General features: G+C 35.2%; 1 protein-coding gene across 4 annotated transcripts in view; it reads left to right on the forward strand.

Annotated features, from left to right (window-relative positions):
* LOC133522688 (MORN repeat-containing protein 5-like) overlaps positions 1-21,818 on the forward strand; it is a 42,913-nt gene that overhangs the window by 11,886 nt on the left and 9,209 nt on the right. For all 4 annotated transcript variants that reach the window (XM_061858099.1, XM_061858098.1, XM_061858097.1 and 1 more), the window contains 2 exons: positions 7,337-7,461; positions 18,700-18,886. In XM_061858099.1, the coding sequence (XP_061714083.1) occupies positions 7,337-7,461; positions 18,700-18,886 (312 nt within the window). The remainder of the gene's footprint in view (positions 1-7,336; positions 7,462-18,699; positions 18,887-21,818) is intronic.

Genomic DNA, 21,818 nt, shown 5'->3' on the forward strand with positions numbered 1-21,818 from the left:
CCACCACAGCTTATTGAGCTTGCTGTGTGACTTTAATCAATTTGTGTAATAATGTCCTATAATATATACTTTTTTTTTGTGACAAATAGTTTCATGTATGGAGAGTTTCATATATTGCCCCATAAAATTATATTTCTTATAATTTTGAGTACTCAATCCAGTAGCGGCTTACAAAATACACCTATATTTCAAATTTATATGCCCCTTTCAGCACTCTAAATAGTTTATACCCACCAATTTGGTATAAACGAGTAAATGCGGGTATATTGAGCAAATACTGAGTAAATACTCAGTATTTACCCGTGAGTATTTACTCACTACCCATCCCTATACGCACATGGCCCCGGCGGAAGACCAGCGCTAGCCAAGCCAGACTAGCACCATGCTGGGATTGCTGGGTCGGGATCGGGATATGTTATGTTACGAGTACGTGTTGTTTTCTTCTTTTGCCACGAATTCTAGTATATTCACATTTTATACGAAAAAGATTTTAGGAAGAAAATATTTAAATTTTGAATAATTATATGGTTGGACAATTTTCCTTAGGCGGCCGGTACACTTGTAAGTTTTACTTACGTAAGTAAGGACAAAGCTATTTGTTAGAATGAGATAATGATATTCATCACTCTATAGTATAGCTGTGTCCCTACTTACGTAAGTAAAACTTACAAGTGTACCGGCCGCCTCAAGCTCGTGGATGGAGAAAAGGAAATACGTTAACTGCGCCGTAACTGCTATTTACTTATACCTCTAGTGTTTTCTTTATTACTAGTAATTTACTCCAAACGGAGCCCTTACTGTTGCAGTTGCGACAATATTTAAATGCAATTACCAGTAAGTAAGTTATAGTCGTAATGTACAAAAATCACCGATGAGATTATTTTCAGTACCTATACTAGGATTATTTGAAGAAAACTCAACGTAGAATGTTAAACTGTATTTTCAATGGGATAGCTAAATTAGCGATGACACTGAAGATCAATAGCATATTAGTGTCTTCGCGAATTTAGGTAAATAATGATAAAGATAAAGATATTTTGGACCCGGGTATGTCCTTAAACTACGTCCAAAAGAGAGGTATGGGCAATGTGAATGACATCTCGCCTTGTGTGGTAGGGCACAGCACTGCAGATGTCATTCCAGATCTAGAGCAGAGCCCAACTGGGGAAGTACCTCCACCTTACAGAAAACCGCAGCCAAATAACACTTGACCCTACTCATAGTGTTGTGTTCCTGCCGGTGAGTAAGGTTGCCAGAGCTCAACGAGGGGGGTGGGGTTAGGGTCGGCAACGCGCATGTAACTCCTCTGGAGTTGCAGTTGTACATAGGCTACGGAGACTGCTTACCATCAGGCAGGCCGTATGCTTGTTTGCCACCGACGTAGTATATAAAAAAAAAAAAGATATTCTATTATTAAAGTAGGCATATTACAATGCGCTTATGAACATCAAATAAAGTTACGTCGGCTCTAACCCTACACCTCTGACCCGAGAAGATTTAAATCCCTCCTAAATTGTAGGAGGGTATCCCAATATGGACCGGCAAGCAACTCGGCGGGACCCATCTTTTCAAAACATCTTATAATTAACATGCAATAGATAAGAAAAAAAATATAATTTAGATTACTACAGAAATCATGCAATTACGAGTACATACAGTAGCTACTTTTCTTTATAGAAATTTGATATAAAAAAAATTGTCATATCAAATCATACAATTACGTTGCTCTTTCAGAAAACATCAAATTCTGACAAAAGGAAAAGAAAAATAAAACATAATTAATAAAGAAATTAGACTAGACATTATATAAATCTGACTGTTTGCTATACCTACATAAAATATTTGATGATGATCACATGTCATGTGTATGTAATACGTAAGTACGTATTACGTAAGACGATTAAGGGCAAAAAGAGGTACCACCATGTCTTATTTCTCAAAATTAAATATTACCAAAATATACACGTTACTTTAGATTCTTATGTAACAAATAGTAAATAGGGGGAGGGGGTCAGTCTATTCTTATTTTTTCTTACATAGGATGGCGTCTGGCAAATATTGTCTTACGTAATAAATGAATGGCGCCTTTCCAGATAGATTTTTGTACATTAACCCGCCTGTTCAATTCTTCTTTTAAAATATGGCTTCCATCAAATTTATGATGATTTTGCCAATGTCTAGTTACGTTGTAAGTTTTGAGTGTGCTCGCTTGCTTTTAGTAAAGAGATAGATGGACTTTACATTTTTACTTACCATGGAGGTTCCCGGCCATCATGTGCGGCCGCTCTGCGGCGCCTACGGAACAGCCGCAACGGTCTCCTGGCACTCCTGGCAGTTATAGCTCACAGGTTCGATAGTCAGCTTCTTTTTTTTAAGTTAATTGTTTTAATGGAAAATACGATCTCTTAAAATATCGGTAACTAATTTGATAGTTCCTTATATAAATATGTATGACTATAATACCATATTAGGAATAATGGAATTTACTGTACCTAATACCCACGGACGGTCATTAGTTAGAATTCATTGGCTGCGGTTAAGTGGTTATTTTTTTATATATGTGGTGGATTTTGTAAAGTCCATTTATATTTTGAAGACGAGGAAACTAATAATCGTTTAGAAATTTAGTTGACGTAAGTTCTATGGTTAGGTTATAATAATAATAATGATAAAATGCTTTATTGCACACTACAAAAAAAAAAATGGTACAAAGTATGTAAAGGTATAAATATGTAGGTAACAACAGGCGGACTTATCGCTAAACAGCGATCTCTTCCAGACAACCTTCAGATAGAGAAATGGCGAACGTAATCAAGGTATATAATATTATGTTAATTTTAATCATGGGGATTTCATTGGCTATACAACGTGTAAACGCTGCTAGCGTAATGGGAACCTTTGGATCAGATGCGATTCGGGGTGGTCCTTTTTAAATGAAATAATTGTGTATTGAAAATGAGGAAGCCTGTTGCAAATAGCTTTATTGTTTATGTGCAATGACGACGCCTGTTGCTGATTTATGGTTTTACCCTCCTGACGAAGCCTGCGTTGCGGATATCAATTTGTCATTATTTTATTAATGCTTGATTTTGAAAAAATTAGATTGTATATTTTAATCATCTATTTTATTATGTACAAGTTTATTGCTTTTAGTTAGGTATCCGGCTTTGGTTTCATCGCACCTTAATTTCATAATATTCCTACATCTCAAAACAGATTAGCGTCAAAATCCCTTAATTTCAGAATGCCTAATTTTATTTTCTCAAAATACCATAATCCCAAAATGTCTAGGTAAAGTTCAAATCGACGGGGTGTCATCATACCTAAATCTCAAATTAGCTACGTAAATTAGTGCTATTTTTATTCAATATTATAGTTTTTCATTCCAGCAGATTGTTAACCCATTCAGCGCTAATAACGACACGTTGTCGTTTTGCCTCTTCGAAGCATTTTCGCTACATACAGGGATACCCAAGTTATCGGCTACGACCGTATCTCAGCGGTGAATGTGTTAATACCTACGACAAAGGTTATAAACATGCACTGAAGGCATAGTTAAACTTAGAAGGTAGACATATTATATTTAAAAAAGAAGCCCTATAGGAAATTCGGTATTTAATTAAAAATAACTTTTGACATTCAGGTATTTCGAGACTTGGACAATATGAATAAAAGTCATTAAGTATGAGATTGAGATATTTTAAGAAATAAACTATTTGACATTTAGGCATATTGGGAATAAGTTGTTTTGAAATATAGGACATTAAAGACAATGGCATTCTGATATTTAGGTGCAATGGAACCAAAGCTAAGCAAATTTTCTACGAAGAATGGCACCGTAGAAAAAAAAACTGTTATTGTTAATGTCCGTAGTGTGGTCTATATGCTCGGACGTAAAATTTTTTACTTATCAGATTGGATCAACTTTCTTTTTGGTGTTTCTTTTTTTGAATTTTTTTTTGTTGTCCGTCAGCCAGGCGATTATAGTCGCAGAGTTTGCTGAAAAAAATGTTACACCATGTTCTACAATAAAACTAATATTCTAAGTAAATGGCCTATTATGGAAAGGGCAACTGCCATGAAATGTATGTTTGGTTATTTTAAAAACCATATAACTAAGGGTTTTAAGAGTTACGGACATCTGGGTCACCAGATGTCCGTAACTATAGCAAAGAGTTACAAAAAAAAGTTGATTGACCCAAGCTATAATTGGACGCAAAATATGTAATTTAGGTATACACAAAATCCTTAATAAATAATCTTAAGGTATACTTTTATCATGTTTTCGTAAACATACACAAAATATATAATTTACGTATACAAAAAATATCTTCGGCGGCTCTACAATATGTTTACTATTTCTAATGAACTAATTTTACCTATACCCATGCAGTTTTGCCTCTTATTACAGAAAAAAAAACTCGAAATTTCATTATGCGAAGATATAACATACAATGGCAATAATCTTTTTTTAGAAAATCCCGGGGCATTTTTAACAAATGTTAATAAAATCTTTTTCTTCCTCTTATTATGTTTACGACCAGAAAACTCGGAATTTTGATAATAGCATATTATTTTCCGCAAATGCTTCCCTTTAGAAAATCCAGGGTTTTTAAAAAATGTACCTACTTTTAACAAACGTTACGTATATTAAGGAAATCGGGAATTTAAACGGGAAAAATGGAATAGGTTAGGGTATAAAAAGGTTTGTACTACTGAATTTTCCACACAACACATCGTTGTTGCTATTGAGCACTACTTTGACGCCTCTACTGTAAGTATTTAATTTATAATTATTTGAAGAAATAGTAGATATATCAGTGGTTTAGTTTTTTGAATCATGATAGTATTTTTTAAACTAGTACCTATTAAATATACACCGTGGGCTCGAATAACCCGAAAGATTGTAAACGTGTGTGCCGTGTATATATTCTTCACCGCATTTAGTACAAAGTTTTCTGAAATCTTGTTTTAGAGATAATGACAATTGTTGTTAAAATTTGTTGCTGTAATAACTCGGCGAAAAACTGGTTTAGACGTACCACTACTTACTGACACACATTAACCCTCCTGAGAACCCCGTTCTCGTATTACCTGTTCGTTGTAATGGTTATTTATTTGCAAAGATATAAAAATAAATAACGTGTTGTGTGTAGAACACAAACACACTTTTTTTTGGCAAATTCGACCAATTTTCATATAGCATTTTTTGTTCCTTATGGTCTCAGTTATGCATGGTTAAAGTCTGTCGGGTTACTTTAGCCCACGGTGCATTTTACAGATATTGGTCTCTCGATATTCAAATGGGTGGATTGCCTTATTTGTGTTCTTATTTTGACCCGTTGTCACAAGGGACAATAGTGGTATGGTTTGTTAGAATTAGAAGAAATGTTGTATCACGTACATGCTACGAACATGTTAAGTGTATGGTCCATTTTTGCATCACAAAAATTAATGTTTAGTAAATTTAATAAACATGAATTTTCAGGTTAAGTAAGAGTTTTCCAATGGAACGAATGACATAAAATTAAAATATTATTTTGTGTAACTGGTAAATAATAAGGGTTCTTAAAATTCAAGGGCCTAAGTTACAAAACGAAACGAAGTTGAGTTTTGTAAAGTTATGCCTGAGAATTTTAAGACCTTATTATGAACGTTGCACACAATACTTTAATAACTATTTTGTCAAGTCTAATAAGCCGTTGATAATCATTTGTACCTGTCTTTTGGCTGTCCACAACAAAAATAAGTTTACTTGTTGCATGTATACTAGCTGTAGACCTCAGTATTTCTTTTGTCCTTGTAATGATCGAAGCGGATGAGGCGAGATTGTGTTTTCCCTTGATCAATAATCAGAATATAAATATTTCTTCCATAGATACGCGTTCCAGCTCTCGCCAGCTTCGCAGGTTCCACCACGAAAACAGCAGAGATGATGAAACTTATTATACTCTTCTCTTTGATTGCCATTATATTTTCAATGCCACAACGTAATGACACCTTACATGATGAAGTTCTACCCATACCCGAGAATTGGGCAGCAGCAATACCTGAAAATAACTGTCATTTGCATTCAAACTGCGGATGTCGTAACGGACAGTGTTACACGTATTGTAATGGACTTTTTCAAACATTTCTTGGCATACCAGAATGGTGTTACACTAGAAGACCGGAATTGAAAGGCTACGTAAAATGCGCTGAAGATATAAACTGTTACAAAGATTGGAGTTGTGCTGGACCTTGTACAGTTTAAATGTTTAAGAAAGGAAGGAACGATACGGAAAAAAAATTATAATAAAGTTATAAATGACAAAAATATCGATCATCGATCGCAGCCCTCTTGGCTTCCTCAGCGCTTAGATCCTAGCGAAAAACTTGGAGGATTTAACAACTTGAGTCGCCGTTAAGAGCTTACCCCTCGGCCAAATTTCATATGTATTGTATGGACTGACGTTTATCTGACATGGCTATTTGTACGTCACGTACCTATACAAATAGCCATACATTTGATGTGCCCCTCCCCCGCAAAAATCGGCAGACTGTTTTATACTCACAGAAAATTACAGACTAGACATCTCCAGTTGTTAAATCCTCCAAGGCAAAAAATTAACATCGAAATTTTGATATTGATTTTCGCGGTAGGCGCTCTGCGGAGGTTGATATGTTTGTGACTGACCGAAAAAGAATTTAAAGTAATTTATTTAGTACTTACTTAAGTTTTTATTTATGTCAGTGTTGCAACATTGAAAATTATTATTAATATTTAGTTAAATTATACTGTGCTAATAAATTATGTATGCTACTTCTAATGTCTGAATAAAGAGTATTTACCAATGTGTTGTTTTAATATTGTCTGTAAGCTAACTTAAAACAAATGAATGATTTGATATCGAACCATAACGCACTTATATAATACTTCGGTGGTCGAGCACATCGTTTCATAGATCCGTAGCGCTGTCCCGCTCACACACTAGAGTGGTATGCGAATTGGCATCCAATAGGTATGTGAGGACTGCCTAAGCCCGCTCTATTTATTTCGCTGAACTAAACCTGAAATTTAAACATATTGTTCACATTCTCCCCCATTGGGCGGCCGCCTAAACAGCGACTAGGGAGTTATAATTTTAGGATATTAATAGCATAAAAATTGATCGAATTAATATCTAAGTAAATGCGGTCAAGAATACACCTTTAAAATCTGTCTGGCTATTCGAGCCCACGGTGTATATCGTCGTTTAGTACGCATAATACAAGCCTCATTGAGCTAGCTGTCTGACTGTTGGGCTAAATAATAATAAATAAATGGTGATTTGTGTCATTGTTTTTATTTCACCAGAACGGTGACGCTGGACATCCCGCGAGTGAAACGTGCCGAGAAGACGTTCCCGACCGGCTCCTCTTACACTGGCACCTGGGACGTGCTAGGGATGAGCGGCCAGGGGACCTACAAGTTGCCAAATGGTACCTTTACCTTATAGATATTGGGTAGATGTAGTGCGCCCGGCCGAAAACAGGGCTATAACCGCGAAAATCGAAGTTCGTCAATTGAGAGCATTTTTCTCTGTCGCTCTAATTACGTCTTAGTGAGAGTAAAAGAAAAAGATCCCCGCAATTTGCGAATTTCGGTTTTACGGTAGGCTTCCAGGTGGGCTGCCGGTCGCTTGTTGCATTCAATCAGCTCAATTCCCTGGAGTTGGAGCTGCAGGTTGCTGTCCCGGCGGCATTCCCACACTATTCTCCTCAACACTTCTTGTTCTTCTTATTAGATATTGGGTAAAATGTTATTTAGGGTCATTCCGTAAATAAGTACCCCTTATTTCGAGATTTAAAAATATATATTAATAACGTAACGCTATCATTCTACTGTCATGCGCTCCGGTCATAAGCAGCAGGTGAGGTGATATTACACTTCAGAGACAACGGCTGTTTGATTTTTTCCATGTGTACTTTTTTTAATACCACGACGGTGGAAAACAAGCATACGGCCCGCCTGATGGCAGTCACTTGCGCATTGCCGATCCTTTAAAAATCTGCTAAATTCCTTTTTTGAAGAATCCCATACTATACTTTAACTCATGCAAGCGACCCACAACTGCGAGTATTTTATGCAACATTACATAGTTTGGTAACCTTATTGGAATACTTGAAGGTTAAAATTTACGCACTATTTCAGTTATAGTATGTAATTACTATAACTGAAATAGTGCGCACCTGTGGTAACATAAGAATATTTTTCCTTTTTCCGAATTTGTTTATTCAAAAATTACAGATAGTATCTTCTAAATAATCGAATACTAGTTTTACTTTAGGACAGTATCTTCATAGACCATTGAACAGTACTTATATCCAATTAAACAATTACATCATCAATTTTAAGATAAATAATCATAATTCCTCCAGACATAAATTCATAAAAGTTAGTCTTAATCGCACAAAAACCTATCGGACTATAATGGTTTATTATCTTTTTTTTTTTAATACTACGTCGGTGGCAAACAAGCATACGGCCAGCCTGATGGTAAACAGTGTCCGTAGCCTATGTACGCCTGCAACTCCAGAGGAATTACATGCGCGTTGCCGACCCTAAACGCGCCCCCCCCCCCCCCCCCCCCCCCCTCGTTGAGCTCTGGCAACCTTACTCACCGGCAGGAACACAACACTATGAGTAGGGTCTAGTGTTATTTGGCTGCGGTTTTCTGTAAGGTGGAGGTACTTCCCCAGTTGGGCTCTGCTCTAGATCTTGAATGACATCCACTGGCTGTGCCCTACCACACAAAGCGAGATGAAATTCACAATGCCCATACCTCTCTTTTGGACGTAGTTTAAGGACGTACCCGGGTCCAGTACGTACCCGGGTCCAATCTTTACTAATATTATAAATTCGAAAGTAACCCTGTCTGGCCGTCTATTGATGAAATTTGATGTAGATGTAGATGTCATTATCTTATCTGTGGTCGTGCACGCAAAACGTCAAGTTGTGCCAACCCTAAATAATTGCACGGAGCAATGCTAAGCCGAACGGAGCCGAGAACGTCCGAAAGGAGTAGTGTCACCCCACTGCTAGTACTCTTGTCGTCTTAGTAACGACGGTTGAAATATTAGACGGAACATACAAGCCATTAAGCATTTTACATTGCATTTTATATGATATTATTTACTGAAGTAGCTTATCGCATCTCGCACTTGAAGGTATTCAGAAACTATAAATAATACCAATATGATTTCAAAATCACTGTGTCGCATTTACACACATGTATTACCTAGGGCAAAGCTTTTATTTAGTCGTTTTTTTTTCGTCAAATTTTGATAAAATTTGCTAATAGTTCCGTATTCTGTACAATGTAAGCGCAATTTCACTATATGCCCTAAAAAAATCGTCTCCAGAGTTAAGAAAATTCTTAACTCTCAAAGAGCTCTTCATGCTTACCAAGTTTAACGAAATCTGTCGAAAAAAATCAAGAAAAATAAATAAAAATCGACTGATTAGAGAAGCGGAGTTACGGAAAGCACGGATTTGCGGCGGCTTGAAGATTATTATATTTGTCTCAAGTTTTTTTTTTTTATTAAAAATTGGTATCACATTTAATGTGTATGAATACACCCCTTGGGCAAACGAGACTGGCTCAGCGAAGCAAGACCTAAGATTTCCCAACGGTGGATACTTTACACAAGCGTTGTTTGGGAAGTTTCTCGTACAATTTTATATCAAAACTGTTTTCACGGGAATTACAAAATATGTCTGCCTCATGGGCCGATTTAAATTTAGATGTTGATTTTTTTTCGTCAGATTTTGATGAACAAATTCGGTGGACAGAAAGAGTTCCCTATTCTTACCAACGCAATTTCACTAAATGTCCTAAAAATCTTCCACTGAGTTGCGAGAACGTATAATTATTATTTTCGTTACTTAAAGGAATATTAAGTACCTAATTTTTTTGGGACAAGTGGTAGGTAATTTCGTATTCATTTCGCCTAGAATGAGTAACTAGTTCTTCAAACATTTATGTCAGTGCTTCAAAGTTCATACTGGCCAAGTTTTATCGAATTCTAACGAAAAAGAAATAGACTAAAAATAAAAATCCTCATCAAGTCATCACGCATAGCAACCGTAACCACAATTGATTTGTTTCTAATTGGAATTTATTTGAATTTTGAATTTATATTTCTACACCGCAGTTTGAATTTCGAATTTATTTATTAGAATTATTTTCACATATCTTGGTTACGGTGATAGCTGTCATTTCGATACAAATTATAACCTTAAGGCGCGGTGTATAGTAAAATGCGCTATTTTTAAATCGATATTTACAGGCTTGTACAAGGATTTCATCGATTATTTTCTAGTATGTATAACTTCAGTCTTTGAACTAGCCGTATGCTTGTCAGAAACACGATGGCTCATCTTTTTCTCGATAGATTTTTGCTTTGAAAATATGCTTAAAACTGTATTTATTTCGATATTTTAGAAGTACTATGATGAATATCAATGTGAAATTTACTTTATTCAATAGCTTTTAAGTAACTCTAACATTTTGCTTGTCAGTTTATCGATGCGTTAAATTTTTCATTCATAATTATGAATTCAACATTTTGTCTACTAAACGTTACCCTGCGCGGCAATACCGTCAGTACGCCAGTACGCCCGTGACCACTGTCAGCGTCGGACCTGTGCTAGTTTAGCGGACGTTACATAAAATGGATAATCACACTATTAATACACAAATATGTTATACACACAATGTTTTCATCACTCTTACGAAGAAAAAACTAATTTTTAAGCTAATTGATTCTTAAATACGGTGACATTTCAGACATCCATCCTACATATTATCTTTTTTGACAAGTTTTACACACGCACCTGTCCGGCATACAGCCACGATTAACCAAATGATGAAATAGTGCCTTGCACCCGAGTTGAACACTCTACTTTTTATTTTTAATACGAGGAAGGTAAAATACATGTACATTTTAAAAAACACTGCTAAGTAGTACTGAATTCAGTAGTACTTATTTCGTGAGGGGTACCTACTTTTAATTATCAATTTAGGTAAAATTATATTTTAAATGGCTATTACAGTAATAATCAAATTGAATACCTATTTTTAAACGTAAACAAATAAAATTAATCCGCTTGTTTAATTTATATAAGTCATTGGAACAGCTTCATTTTTAACACATACAGGATGCAGGAGATATACTGGATTTAAATATGTGGGATTTAAATAGTGCTTAGTGAAAGGTACCATTTCACGTTTTTGTGGAAGTGCTCAAATGGCTGTAATAGTTTATGTTATAAGTGTTGAATTTGTTTGGTATTTCTAGTTTATTAACTTTCATATGGTATACACTTAAGACTTTATTTACAACATTTATCAACTATTTTATTTTGTAAGGTGAGCAGGAGTGATATTTACCCTTCTAATTCCATTCAAAATTTTGCAAGTACTCGGTTCGGAAGTTCGTATATATTTGTACCTCTCGCCAATATTTTTATTTCACTGGTTAATTATTCTGTAAATTCAAGAATGTCACTAAATTCCATTTTTGATAATGTTAAACATAAAGTCCTTTGTAAAAGTTTGGTATAATACTTTTATACCATGCTATTTCTGTTTTGTATGAAATGAAAACTGGTGACATTTTATTTCTTTTTTCAAGTATAAATTTCGATGACACTCTGCCGTCAATTTCAGGTCTCAGCCAATTTTACCTTCTTCTTTAAAACCTTGGACCTTGTTATGTCTTTGTGATATGCTTTTACTATTTTTCCTGCCAATACAAAATATAAGTGGAAAAATCGATCGAAAGTTTCGCAAAATATATTTTCTTCATTTTTGCATTAGGGTGCTTATGTGTAATATGTATATATTAAAATAGTTTATTTTGAAATGAATCACTAGTCAAGGCCTATAGTATATCCCTTCAAGTGGCAGAAGCCAAAACGTAAAAAGTAGTCACGTGGCGGGGCCCCGTCGGGTGTTCAGCGCGGATTTAGAGAATATTACAAATTCAACTATTTAAGCTTATCTATGTATAAAAGTATATATTTAAGCATATATCGTTAGAATAAGCACTAAATACGCTATTCGAATAGAACAATTAAATTATTGTCTTCTTCTTCTTGGTCCCTCAATGCTGAGGATCGTGACATCATGTCCTTCTGTTGAAGTTGTCCTTGTTGTTGTTAAATTATTGTAATGTTTATGCATTTCGCCACATGCACCTAACTAATCAAACCTAGCAACAGTGACAGTTTTCCATTTTCCTTATTAAAAATGACTACCACCACAAAACAAAGTTATGATTGGAGGTAATTGTTAATTAATTTTCTACGTAGGGCTTAAAATTCAAAGGTTAAGTCATAAAAAGTGCCCGTGAGGAAACGGATTTTTTTTTACCACGTATTCCTGAGGTCATAAGAAGAATTTCATGTACAAGTTTAAGTCAATTCCGCAAAAAAAATTGTTTTTCTTTTACTTTTTGTATGTTTTTAAACATATTAAGTTCATGTTCTTGGAAAATTTATGGATTAATATAAATTGGTACATTTTTTTTCGTAAAAATTAGTCTATTCAAATGGTACCTTGTCACTTTGATATCTGTCAAGAAGGTAGTTTAGACTAGGTCCCAAAGTGGCGACTGGCGACATAGCCATCAAAAAGGCGTTATGCACTAAAACACAACGAAAAATATTTTTTTTAATTGGTATTAACTCTGAAACTAGGCGAATTAAAAAAGTTTATATGACATTTTTACCTCTAAATACGATCCGGAATATACTGTTAAAATCTTTCCGTTTCCTCGAGGGTACCGTGTATTTACAAAATAACCTCTTTAAAAATCAAGACAGAACTCGACCTAGGCGTTCGATCCCGGATGAACGGTCCTTAGCAACCAAGCGTTAACAAGCGTGTGTATGTATGATTTCCTTGTCTAACTTGCTAGCTACTTTTGGGCGCTAGAAGAGCGTAAATATACTTCAAAGCCTTTAATTTTGCCACTAAATATGGTAACACCTCACTAACCACCCTCTGTTGGCCGACAGCTTTCTGGCTATCGCATCGACCCGTGAGTGGTGTGCCACCACTTGAAGGGATAAATAACATAGTTGACGATAAAATAATTTTGTTCATCGGAAAGTTTTGTATGTTAATTAACTTTACGGAACAGGTCTTAACTGTACTTCTTTCCAAAGGAAAATAATATTCATTGAGACAATTCTAACAACCTCAAACGCAATTTGGTTGCGATATTTTGACACAGAGTTCCTATGGCCACCTCCTCTCTCATGCATCAGATCAGCTCGATGGTACCATAATATTTAATTGTCACCCTTCTTACATATGTATGCAGATTTTCAACTTCATCTGAAACCTCAGTGGGTCAAATATACTTGTAATATTTGATTACAGACAGACTAGACAGACAACAGACTGATTCCTTATTAGACATTAATTAAAGTCAGTCAATTAAACTCATTACTATATAACTTCGAAGTAGTAGTAGTAGTATAAGTGCATTTTTGCCATTATAAACTTTAAATAATAAATAATAATAGCAGTTTTCTCGACTTTTGCATTTAAAATTTATAATCGTCTTCATTGTCGTCAATTCAAAAAATAATATAGAAATAGTCGTTACAGTTAGAGTCATGGTTCTTTTTTGAGAAGATAGCATAATTTATCTACTTTTTCGAGCTACATATGCTTGTGCATACCTTATGCTTATGTTTTCAGTTATCTCAATACCAGCAAAAACATGCTACCTTTTTACGTTCACTTCCACAAATTACTTAGCTTTGCTAGTATTCTTCCTTTTTTCACTACTTGCCCGAAATTGACTTCTATTGCATTTTTAAGGTCAACTAAGTTTTGAATAGGTAATAGGTATCTATATATGATTTAAAGCAGACAGTTGTAACTTTTTTCTGAATTAGTAAGTAATATTATTTCGACACAAAACGATTTGGTATCATTTTACTAGGTTCTCAATTTGCCGCGGTATACTCTAGTATTATATATAATTATCAAATTTTTAATTTAATTAAGTTTAAATCATAATCAATATAAATTTCCGGAAAAGATCCCAGAACTAACAAACCAGAATACGGATGGCGTCAGAATAAGGACGTAGGCTTGCTGCGAGCGCGGCGCGCGGGGCGCCCGCCTGCCTGCTTTACCACTTCGTCTGCTTCACCCCCTCAAAAACCTAAAATCTGTCTATAAGAGCGCCTTAAAACGTAAAATCTCGCAAAATTGTATTGAGCTGACAGCTGCTACCGTACCCAATTTGTGTGAAAAATACTATACCTACACGAAATACTATAAACAATCGAAGTGCTCCGATGGCTGTTACGCCTGGCGCAGATTTGGCATGTATTTCGATCAACAAAATTTCTAAATTAATCCTTAATGTATTTTTGCAACTTCCAAAAATATACATACTTATACCTAAGTTGTTTTGAAGGGGCTGACGTAATCACGTTAACTCGAAAATGACTTGTATTTTTTTTTTAATTAATCAAAACTCGGAAACACGAGCTACGCTCGATAAGAAAGAAAATAAATGTGGGACATATTTTAAAGGCGCCTTGGGATATTACTGTTTTTAGCTCATACACGTACGGCCATTTACTTGAACGATATTTTATATTAAACTTTTTACTGTCTCTCACATGAACTCGAGATATAGCGGCTTTAAGAGAAAAGAGGTTTAAGAGGAAAGGGGACGGCCGCTTCTCGAGACAAACGTAGTCCCCATTTTCCTCTCTGGATATTGACAATGTGGAAAATATTTTTACATAATTTGATGTGTATATTAATCATAGCTATGCTACATTTGACTTTTTTAGATTTTTTGATTATATTATAATTAGGAGAAAAAACCGATGTTATACTAATTTTGAAATGCTTATAACTTTTATAATAATTAAAAATTCAAAAAAATCAAACGCAGAGGCATATCTGTGGTATATATACAATAAATTTTGTCAAAATATTTTCAATAATGTAAATAAGTAGGTTTGATTTACTTAGTACTACATTATTAAGGAATACTATCTTTCCTTTTCATAGATTTTTATTATTTTTTTATATTATTAATGACACTGTTGTTTCTTTATTTAATAAATATTTGTTACGTATGTATGTCTATGTATGTTTATGGTTAGACGTATTTAAGTATGTTTATTCATATTAATGTCTTGTGTTGTTTGGTTATACTCTATTCGACTTTTAATTATTATTATTTTAATTTTTTTTGTGCCACCTACCGTATATTCTAATTTTATTGTCTCCGATACCCAAAGGTTGTCTGGAAGATAAGCTCTTAAGCGATAAGACCGCCTGTTGTTACCTCTATCAAATTGTTTTTGTTTGTTTCTGTACATTTATTGTCAACTATGTGAGGTGTTCAATAAAGAGTATTGTATTGTATTGTATTGTATCCAGAGAAGAAAATAGGGACAACGTTTGTATGAAAAGGTGATTTCGCACGGGTCCTCTACTTTCGTCTTAAGCCAAGTTGAGGAAATTTAAGCCAGAATATAACAGTTTTATACTATTTTCTTTCTAGCTCTACTGAATCTAAGTATTATTTTCATTTAAAATGGTACTATTTAAAGATAGGTATGTAGGTCTCTACAGGGCCGGATTTAGGGGAGGGCAACCGGGGCTTCTGCCCCGGGCCACCACAAAAGAGGGGCCTCCCACAATAGGGAATTCGGTAAATTTACCATTTTATTTGGAAATATTTGGGGCCAGGGGGCCTCCACTCCTTTATTGCCCAAGGCCTCCAGACCTCTAAATCCGGCATTGGGTCTCTACACATATTAACTCTTAATCCACGTGTGTTACTTTCATGAATAAAACACATACAAATTGATTCTTCAGTATCCATTATTCAACTTCCTACATTTTAGAACTGTTCAGATAGTATGGAACAAATGTTACCAAAACGTAATAATTAAATTCACTGGTTCACTCACCCTATCTTTACTGCTGGTACCCCATTATTTCTGGAATTAATTTAGCAAGGCTACAAGGCCACATAAAGCGATGTGGGATCATTAATTACAGTTAATGTATACTTGTAGTAGCTTAATTACAGGAGCCTGCCTTAAACTCTTTAATATTCTGTGGAAAAATGCGGTCACGTTCGTGTGACCCGGGCATTAAGGGTCTAACACATTTCAGACAAAGTGCTCTTTTGCCGACAATACAATAAAAATTAACGACCCGGGTACATTATATAGGTATCACGTTTTTCTTAGTTGAGTCTCGAGTATTGCAAAAAAATGTTTTCCATATGTATTTCCATATAAGGATGCAGCAGCAAAATATAGTATTAATTTTCCCAGGAAAAAAGACGCGAAGTTAATTAAGCATATAATAAAGTGTATGACCCTTTAAATATGGTCTAAGTGCATTCCAGGCCTACTTTGTCTGGGACGTGATGCGTTTTATGGCAGCTAAATCAAAAGCCCGATTTTAGAGCAAAAATGTAAAATTGATAGATTTAGTCGTTGAAATTGTACACCTTTTGTTACGTAATATCTAAATAACAAGTATTGGTTACTATTGGCACGTCTTCTCATCTTGCCTTATAGTTATAATAATGAGGTCGCAAGCGTGCGTCCCCGGTAATATATGACGTTTTTTAAAAATTCATCAAAAAATGATGGTGTTGTAGATTGTTTGAGTATCGAAAATTACGTTGAAATTAAGTCGCTTTTAGAGAAATTGTCACTTGTTTTGAAGTAATTTCTGGAGAAATTTTATTTCGTCTAACTTTCATTTTCACTACTCCAAATTTAGAATAACAAAAATGTAGTTTATTAAAGTACAGGATAAGTGTAATAAAAAATTACCATTTTTAGCAGTCCAAACTTTACGAAATTTACAAATAAGAGCTTCAAAAATCAGTGCTTTAAACATCCATCAGAAAAAAAAACTAATTAACTGACTCTGTTTTCAAAAAAAAAAAATATTAAAATGAAAGACAACAAGACGTGCTAATAGAAACCAGTACTTGTTATTTCTAATAGTTAATAAAAGGTGTACAATTTCATCAACTACATCCATCAATTTGACATTTTTGCGACTAAAATTAATAACAGCCTCTTAATAACCAACAGAAATCTGTATTATATATTATACCGTTGGATTTAAAACTAAGCTATCAAACGACATCATACTAAATATCGGCGTACCATTATTTATAAAAACTCAAAAAAATTATGTTTGTTGTACGGGAGCCCCCCTTAAATATTTATTTTATTCTGTTTTTAGTATTTGTTGTTATAGCGGCAACAGAAATACATCATCTGTGAAAATTTCAACTGTCGTATCTATCACGGTTAGGTTAGGTTATCACGGCAGATCCAGCCTGGTGAAAGACGGACGGACAGCGAAGTCTCAGTAATAGGGTCCCGTTTGACCCTTTGGGTACGGAACCCTAAAAATAGCGTTACGTATCGACGTACCAACCAACCAACACTTTTTTGGAACTTGTTACTATTTATCATATCTTCGAAAGTGCTTCGTTCCAATTTCTAAAAACAAATTAAGTTCAAGTTATAAAGGTCTACAACAATGTCTCTGCGGTGGCCAATATTGGTCATCTCCGGTCTCACGGCCGTTACCACCTTACACTTTCATGCAAAAAACAACCATATAACAGTTTACGCTTCTTTAAATTTAAACCTAATAACTACAGATTACGATCGAAACTTGAACGTGATACTTTTTACTTACGATATAATGTTGTGAGTGTGAAAACGCAATGTTTCCCTACTCATTACTTACAACGAAAGTGTCGTGGAATAGGAAACCTACTTCACACCGTTGATATGCTGATGAATGAAAATTTATGTATTTTACCACAAAATGTAAAGAGTTTGTGATGTTTTCATAGTAATTTTAGGCATTTGTCTCACTTTGGTTGCGATTGACAATGTTTCATAATTATCTACACCCAAGGCCAAAAGTATGGAAACAAGTTCTCTTTAATATCTCATGTTTCTATCTTTATTGTTTATTTATAACCTAAAACTTACATCAGGTAAACCCAAAACATTGTAAATACTCGCTTAATATCAAAATATACTTAAATATTGTTAAAAAGATTTTAAAAAGTTACATAATTATACCATTTTAATTGCCTTAAGTACAAAATGTTTAACTGGCAAGTATTGTAGCCATAATTTGAGTTATTAACTTTTAATATGTTCTATTATTATTATTTTTACCATTTTGTTTTTTAATTGTCAATGAGTAGTATAAATTCCATCGGTTAAGAATGCATCCTTTTCTATTGTAATACAAGCTTGTTTCCATACTTTTGGCCGGGAGTGTACCTAACTATGACTAATATATTAATCTAATAAGACTAAGTTTCTGTTAAAATTTCATTTTGGTTACGAGCTTTATGGCGACTATTTTTTTTACAATCCGATGAGCTAAACCGCAAAAAAATGCGTTGTTTTGGAATACAGTTTTTATGGCCAGATGTCAATTTTTGTGGTCATCATCAGAACAGTTTCAAAAGTCACTCACGCTAATGGTGCGAAGGAGATGCACTGCGAGTCAATGTCGTATCATTTCATAACAACCACTGGTTGGTGCTTCAATGTCCAACCGATTTCCCATCGTTAAACCAAGATTAATCTACTAAAGATGTCTTAATTTCTTTATCTTCTAGGTGTAATTTACGAGGGCGAATTCGACGATGGAACGTTCCACGGACGAGGCGAACTTCGATACCCGTGCGGAGCCGTAATATACGGAAAATGGGTGCGCGGGGAGATGGTAGAGAGGACATTAGTGTTTCCAGACGGGCTGGAGTACGCTGAGGCTGACTGGCCGTACTGTATGATGCCAGACCGGAGGTAAGGTTATTCCTATAACATTGAAAGTAGTTAAATACTTATATTTGGCAAATGGTTGCGCGGGGAGATGGTGGAGAGGACATTATTGTTTCCAGACGGGCTGAAGTATTCTGAGGCTGACTGGCCGTACTGCATGATGCCAGATAGGAGGTAAGGTTTTAGGAAACATTGGAAGTAGTTATACTAATACTCATATTCGGCAAATGGTTGGTGGAGAGGACATTGGTGCTCCCAGACGGGCTGGAGTACGCTGATGCTGACTAGCCGTACTGTATGATAATGTAATATGGCCAAAATTGGAGCACTTAATTATCTGTATGTAACACCTGTTTGTAACACTACCTGCTTTTCGACAAATAAATGTATTGAATTGATAGGAGGTAAGGCTAGACTAATTTTACGTTTGAACTCAGTTCAGGTCAGTTGTTTTTAGTCACTGACGCAACATGTTTCACGACTGTTTGAATTCGAGTAAGTAAGCTGTTAAGAAATATTGATAACTAGAAAATCCAAAAATGTATTTAATTTCCCGAAAGTTTAGGTGTAAAGTTTCCAGAACTCCCTAAAAATAAAGGCATTAAACAATTTATGTTTCTAATAATACTCATACGGAAATGCATAATTTCTGTTTGTGATTTTCAAGCCATCTTTATGCTTAGTGGTACGAGGAAATAACATATATGGTTGACTGGTAGAGCTTTCTGCCATTTTTACTTTCGTGTATTGTACAATAATTTTCAAATATATATATATATTATTTTAGCCATTTGCTTTCGGGAACAGAAACGATAGATAAAACCTAAATTTATGTAGAAGAATACTTTAAAGGAAAACTCAATTATTGCGGTCACGAAAATAGAAGATGCGGTTCCAGAAGCGAAAGAAAATTGACAGCAAATTCAAATACCACAGGCAGTTACCTTTACCACCCAAAATAAAATATAAAATTACTATCTGTTCTCTATCTATTCTATTCTGTAAGCTTTGCTTTAAAACGTAACATAACGTTTTTCCAAAACTTTATCTCAGAGTGTTCTCGCTACCTATGATCACAGCGCGAATCCCAAAAGTGCCGCTTTTGAGCGGAACATTTTGGAAATTGAATCTCATTGGTAATGAGATTAATCTAGGTCTACACGCTGTGGTTTGGAGTTAGTGGGCTCTGGGGACTGCTGCATTTGGCTTTTGGTACTACGAGTATGTTTAACACAATATATCGGTGTGCACTTTACTTTAACGCTGTTTAATTTGATGGCTTCCCAAGAGACATTTTAAGATCAGTTAGAACTTTGATAAATTCAAATAAATTATTATACTTATAAACGCGCAAGTAATCCTGATGGCTCAGTTTCATTGGTGATAACTCGGTCGATATAAAGCGTGCGGGGACTTCCCGAAGGCAGTATAACCACTAGTGAAACTCATAAGTCCATAGTTCGGTTGATATACAGAATGCGGGTAACTCGTGGCAGGCGGTAAAGTGTTATATCGACTAGTGAAACTCATAATGGCATGTTTTATGAGTTTCTAAATCTCCCGCAACCCGCATATGGGCCCTATCGACCAATGAAACTGAGCCATAACTGTATGTCTGGTTAATATCAAATTTAAAGTTTATAGATAGTTTAGAGTCCCAGGAAAGGACATAGGATAGTTTTAATATCGCAAATCATTATGCAAGCGATGTCGCGGGCTAAAGCTAGTTTACATACGCCTATCATATTTTTACGAATTTTCAAAAATATCAAACCCTAGCACCAACAAATAATGTTCCTATTGTGTAACGACCCGGCCATAAGGCGTAACAAAACGCCTGATACTTATTGCTTTGGTACTCGCAGAGAGAGCTTTTTGCGAAACGAGAATAATGCAAACAGCCTAAACACAGCTGTTTAATAATAAGCAGCTTAGCCACTCGGAATTCCAATTGAAAAATATGTTTAAAAAATATAGAAAATAACACTATGCTACTAACTAGTGATAGACGCGATCGAAAGTTTGGCAACAACGTACTGGAAAATATAATGTCAGTAGATAACTCACAAGATTGAATAAAGATAAAGGTACGAGATATTGTTCGTGTCATCCACGGTGACGCACAGATTTGTCAAATCTAACCTTTAACAACATGACAATACGAGTAAAAGCACGCGCCGTCGTGAATGACACGTTCTATAGCCGGTTTCCCATTATTAGGAATTAAATAGTTTATTGGCAAATAAACACTTTTTTTGGAGCCAGGCAATGTTTAGCAATGTTGAAAGGTAATGCCTGATATCATTTTATCTGTCAACTCATGTCAATTTAGGTCGCCTGATTCTGGGTGCGAGTTTAGAAATAATTGGCCACTCTTAACAGTAAGGCTTCAATTGGTTTGTTTCTTTCTAATTTGTTAGCAGGGCCGGATTTAGGGGTGGGCAACCGGGGCTAGAGCCCCGGGGCCTCCACAAAAGAGGGGCCCACACAATAGAGACTTCGGAAAATTATCCATTATATTTGGAAAATAATTTGGGGCCAGGGGGCCTCCACTCCTTTGTTGCCCCGAGGCCTCCAGACCTCTAAATCCGGCGTTGTTTGTTAGGAGTGGCCAATTACTATGTAGTGGCCAATAACTATAGGTAGCAGTCACCCTACCTAAACTAATTTTCCGTAGCCGACATAAAGAATATTGACAAACCTAATCATATGACAATGATGTAATTAACGTTTGTACTTCATTAAATATAGTAAATACTTTATTTCAACTTGTAAATAAAACATAATTAAACTATAAAACTTAAAACCTAAATCTAAAAATAAATAATACTAAACTTAAAATAAAATACTAAAAAATATCCCCCTGCGGCATGGTGCCGTAGATACTGGCAGCATTTCCTCGCTGTATTGCAAGACTAATTCTTTGAGCGAGGAAGCTACCAGCTCTGCGGTCGCC

This window comes from Cydia pomonella, chromosome 11 (genome assembly GCF_033807575.1).
Source record: "Cydia pomonella isolate Wapato2018A chromosome 11, ilCydPomo1, whole genome shotgun sequence".
NCBI lineage: Eukaryota > Metazoa > Arthropoda > Insecta > Lepidoptera > Tortricidae > Cydia > Cydia pomonella.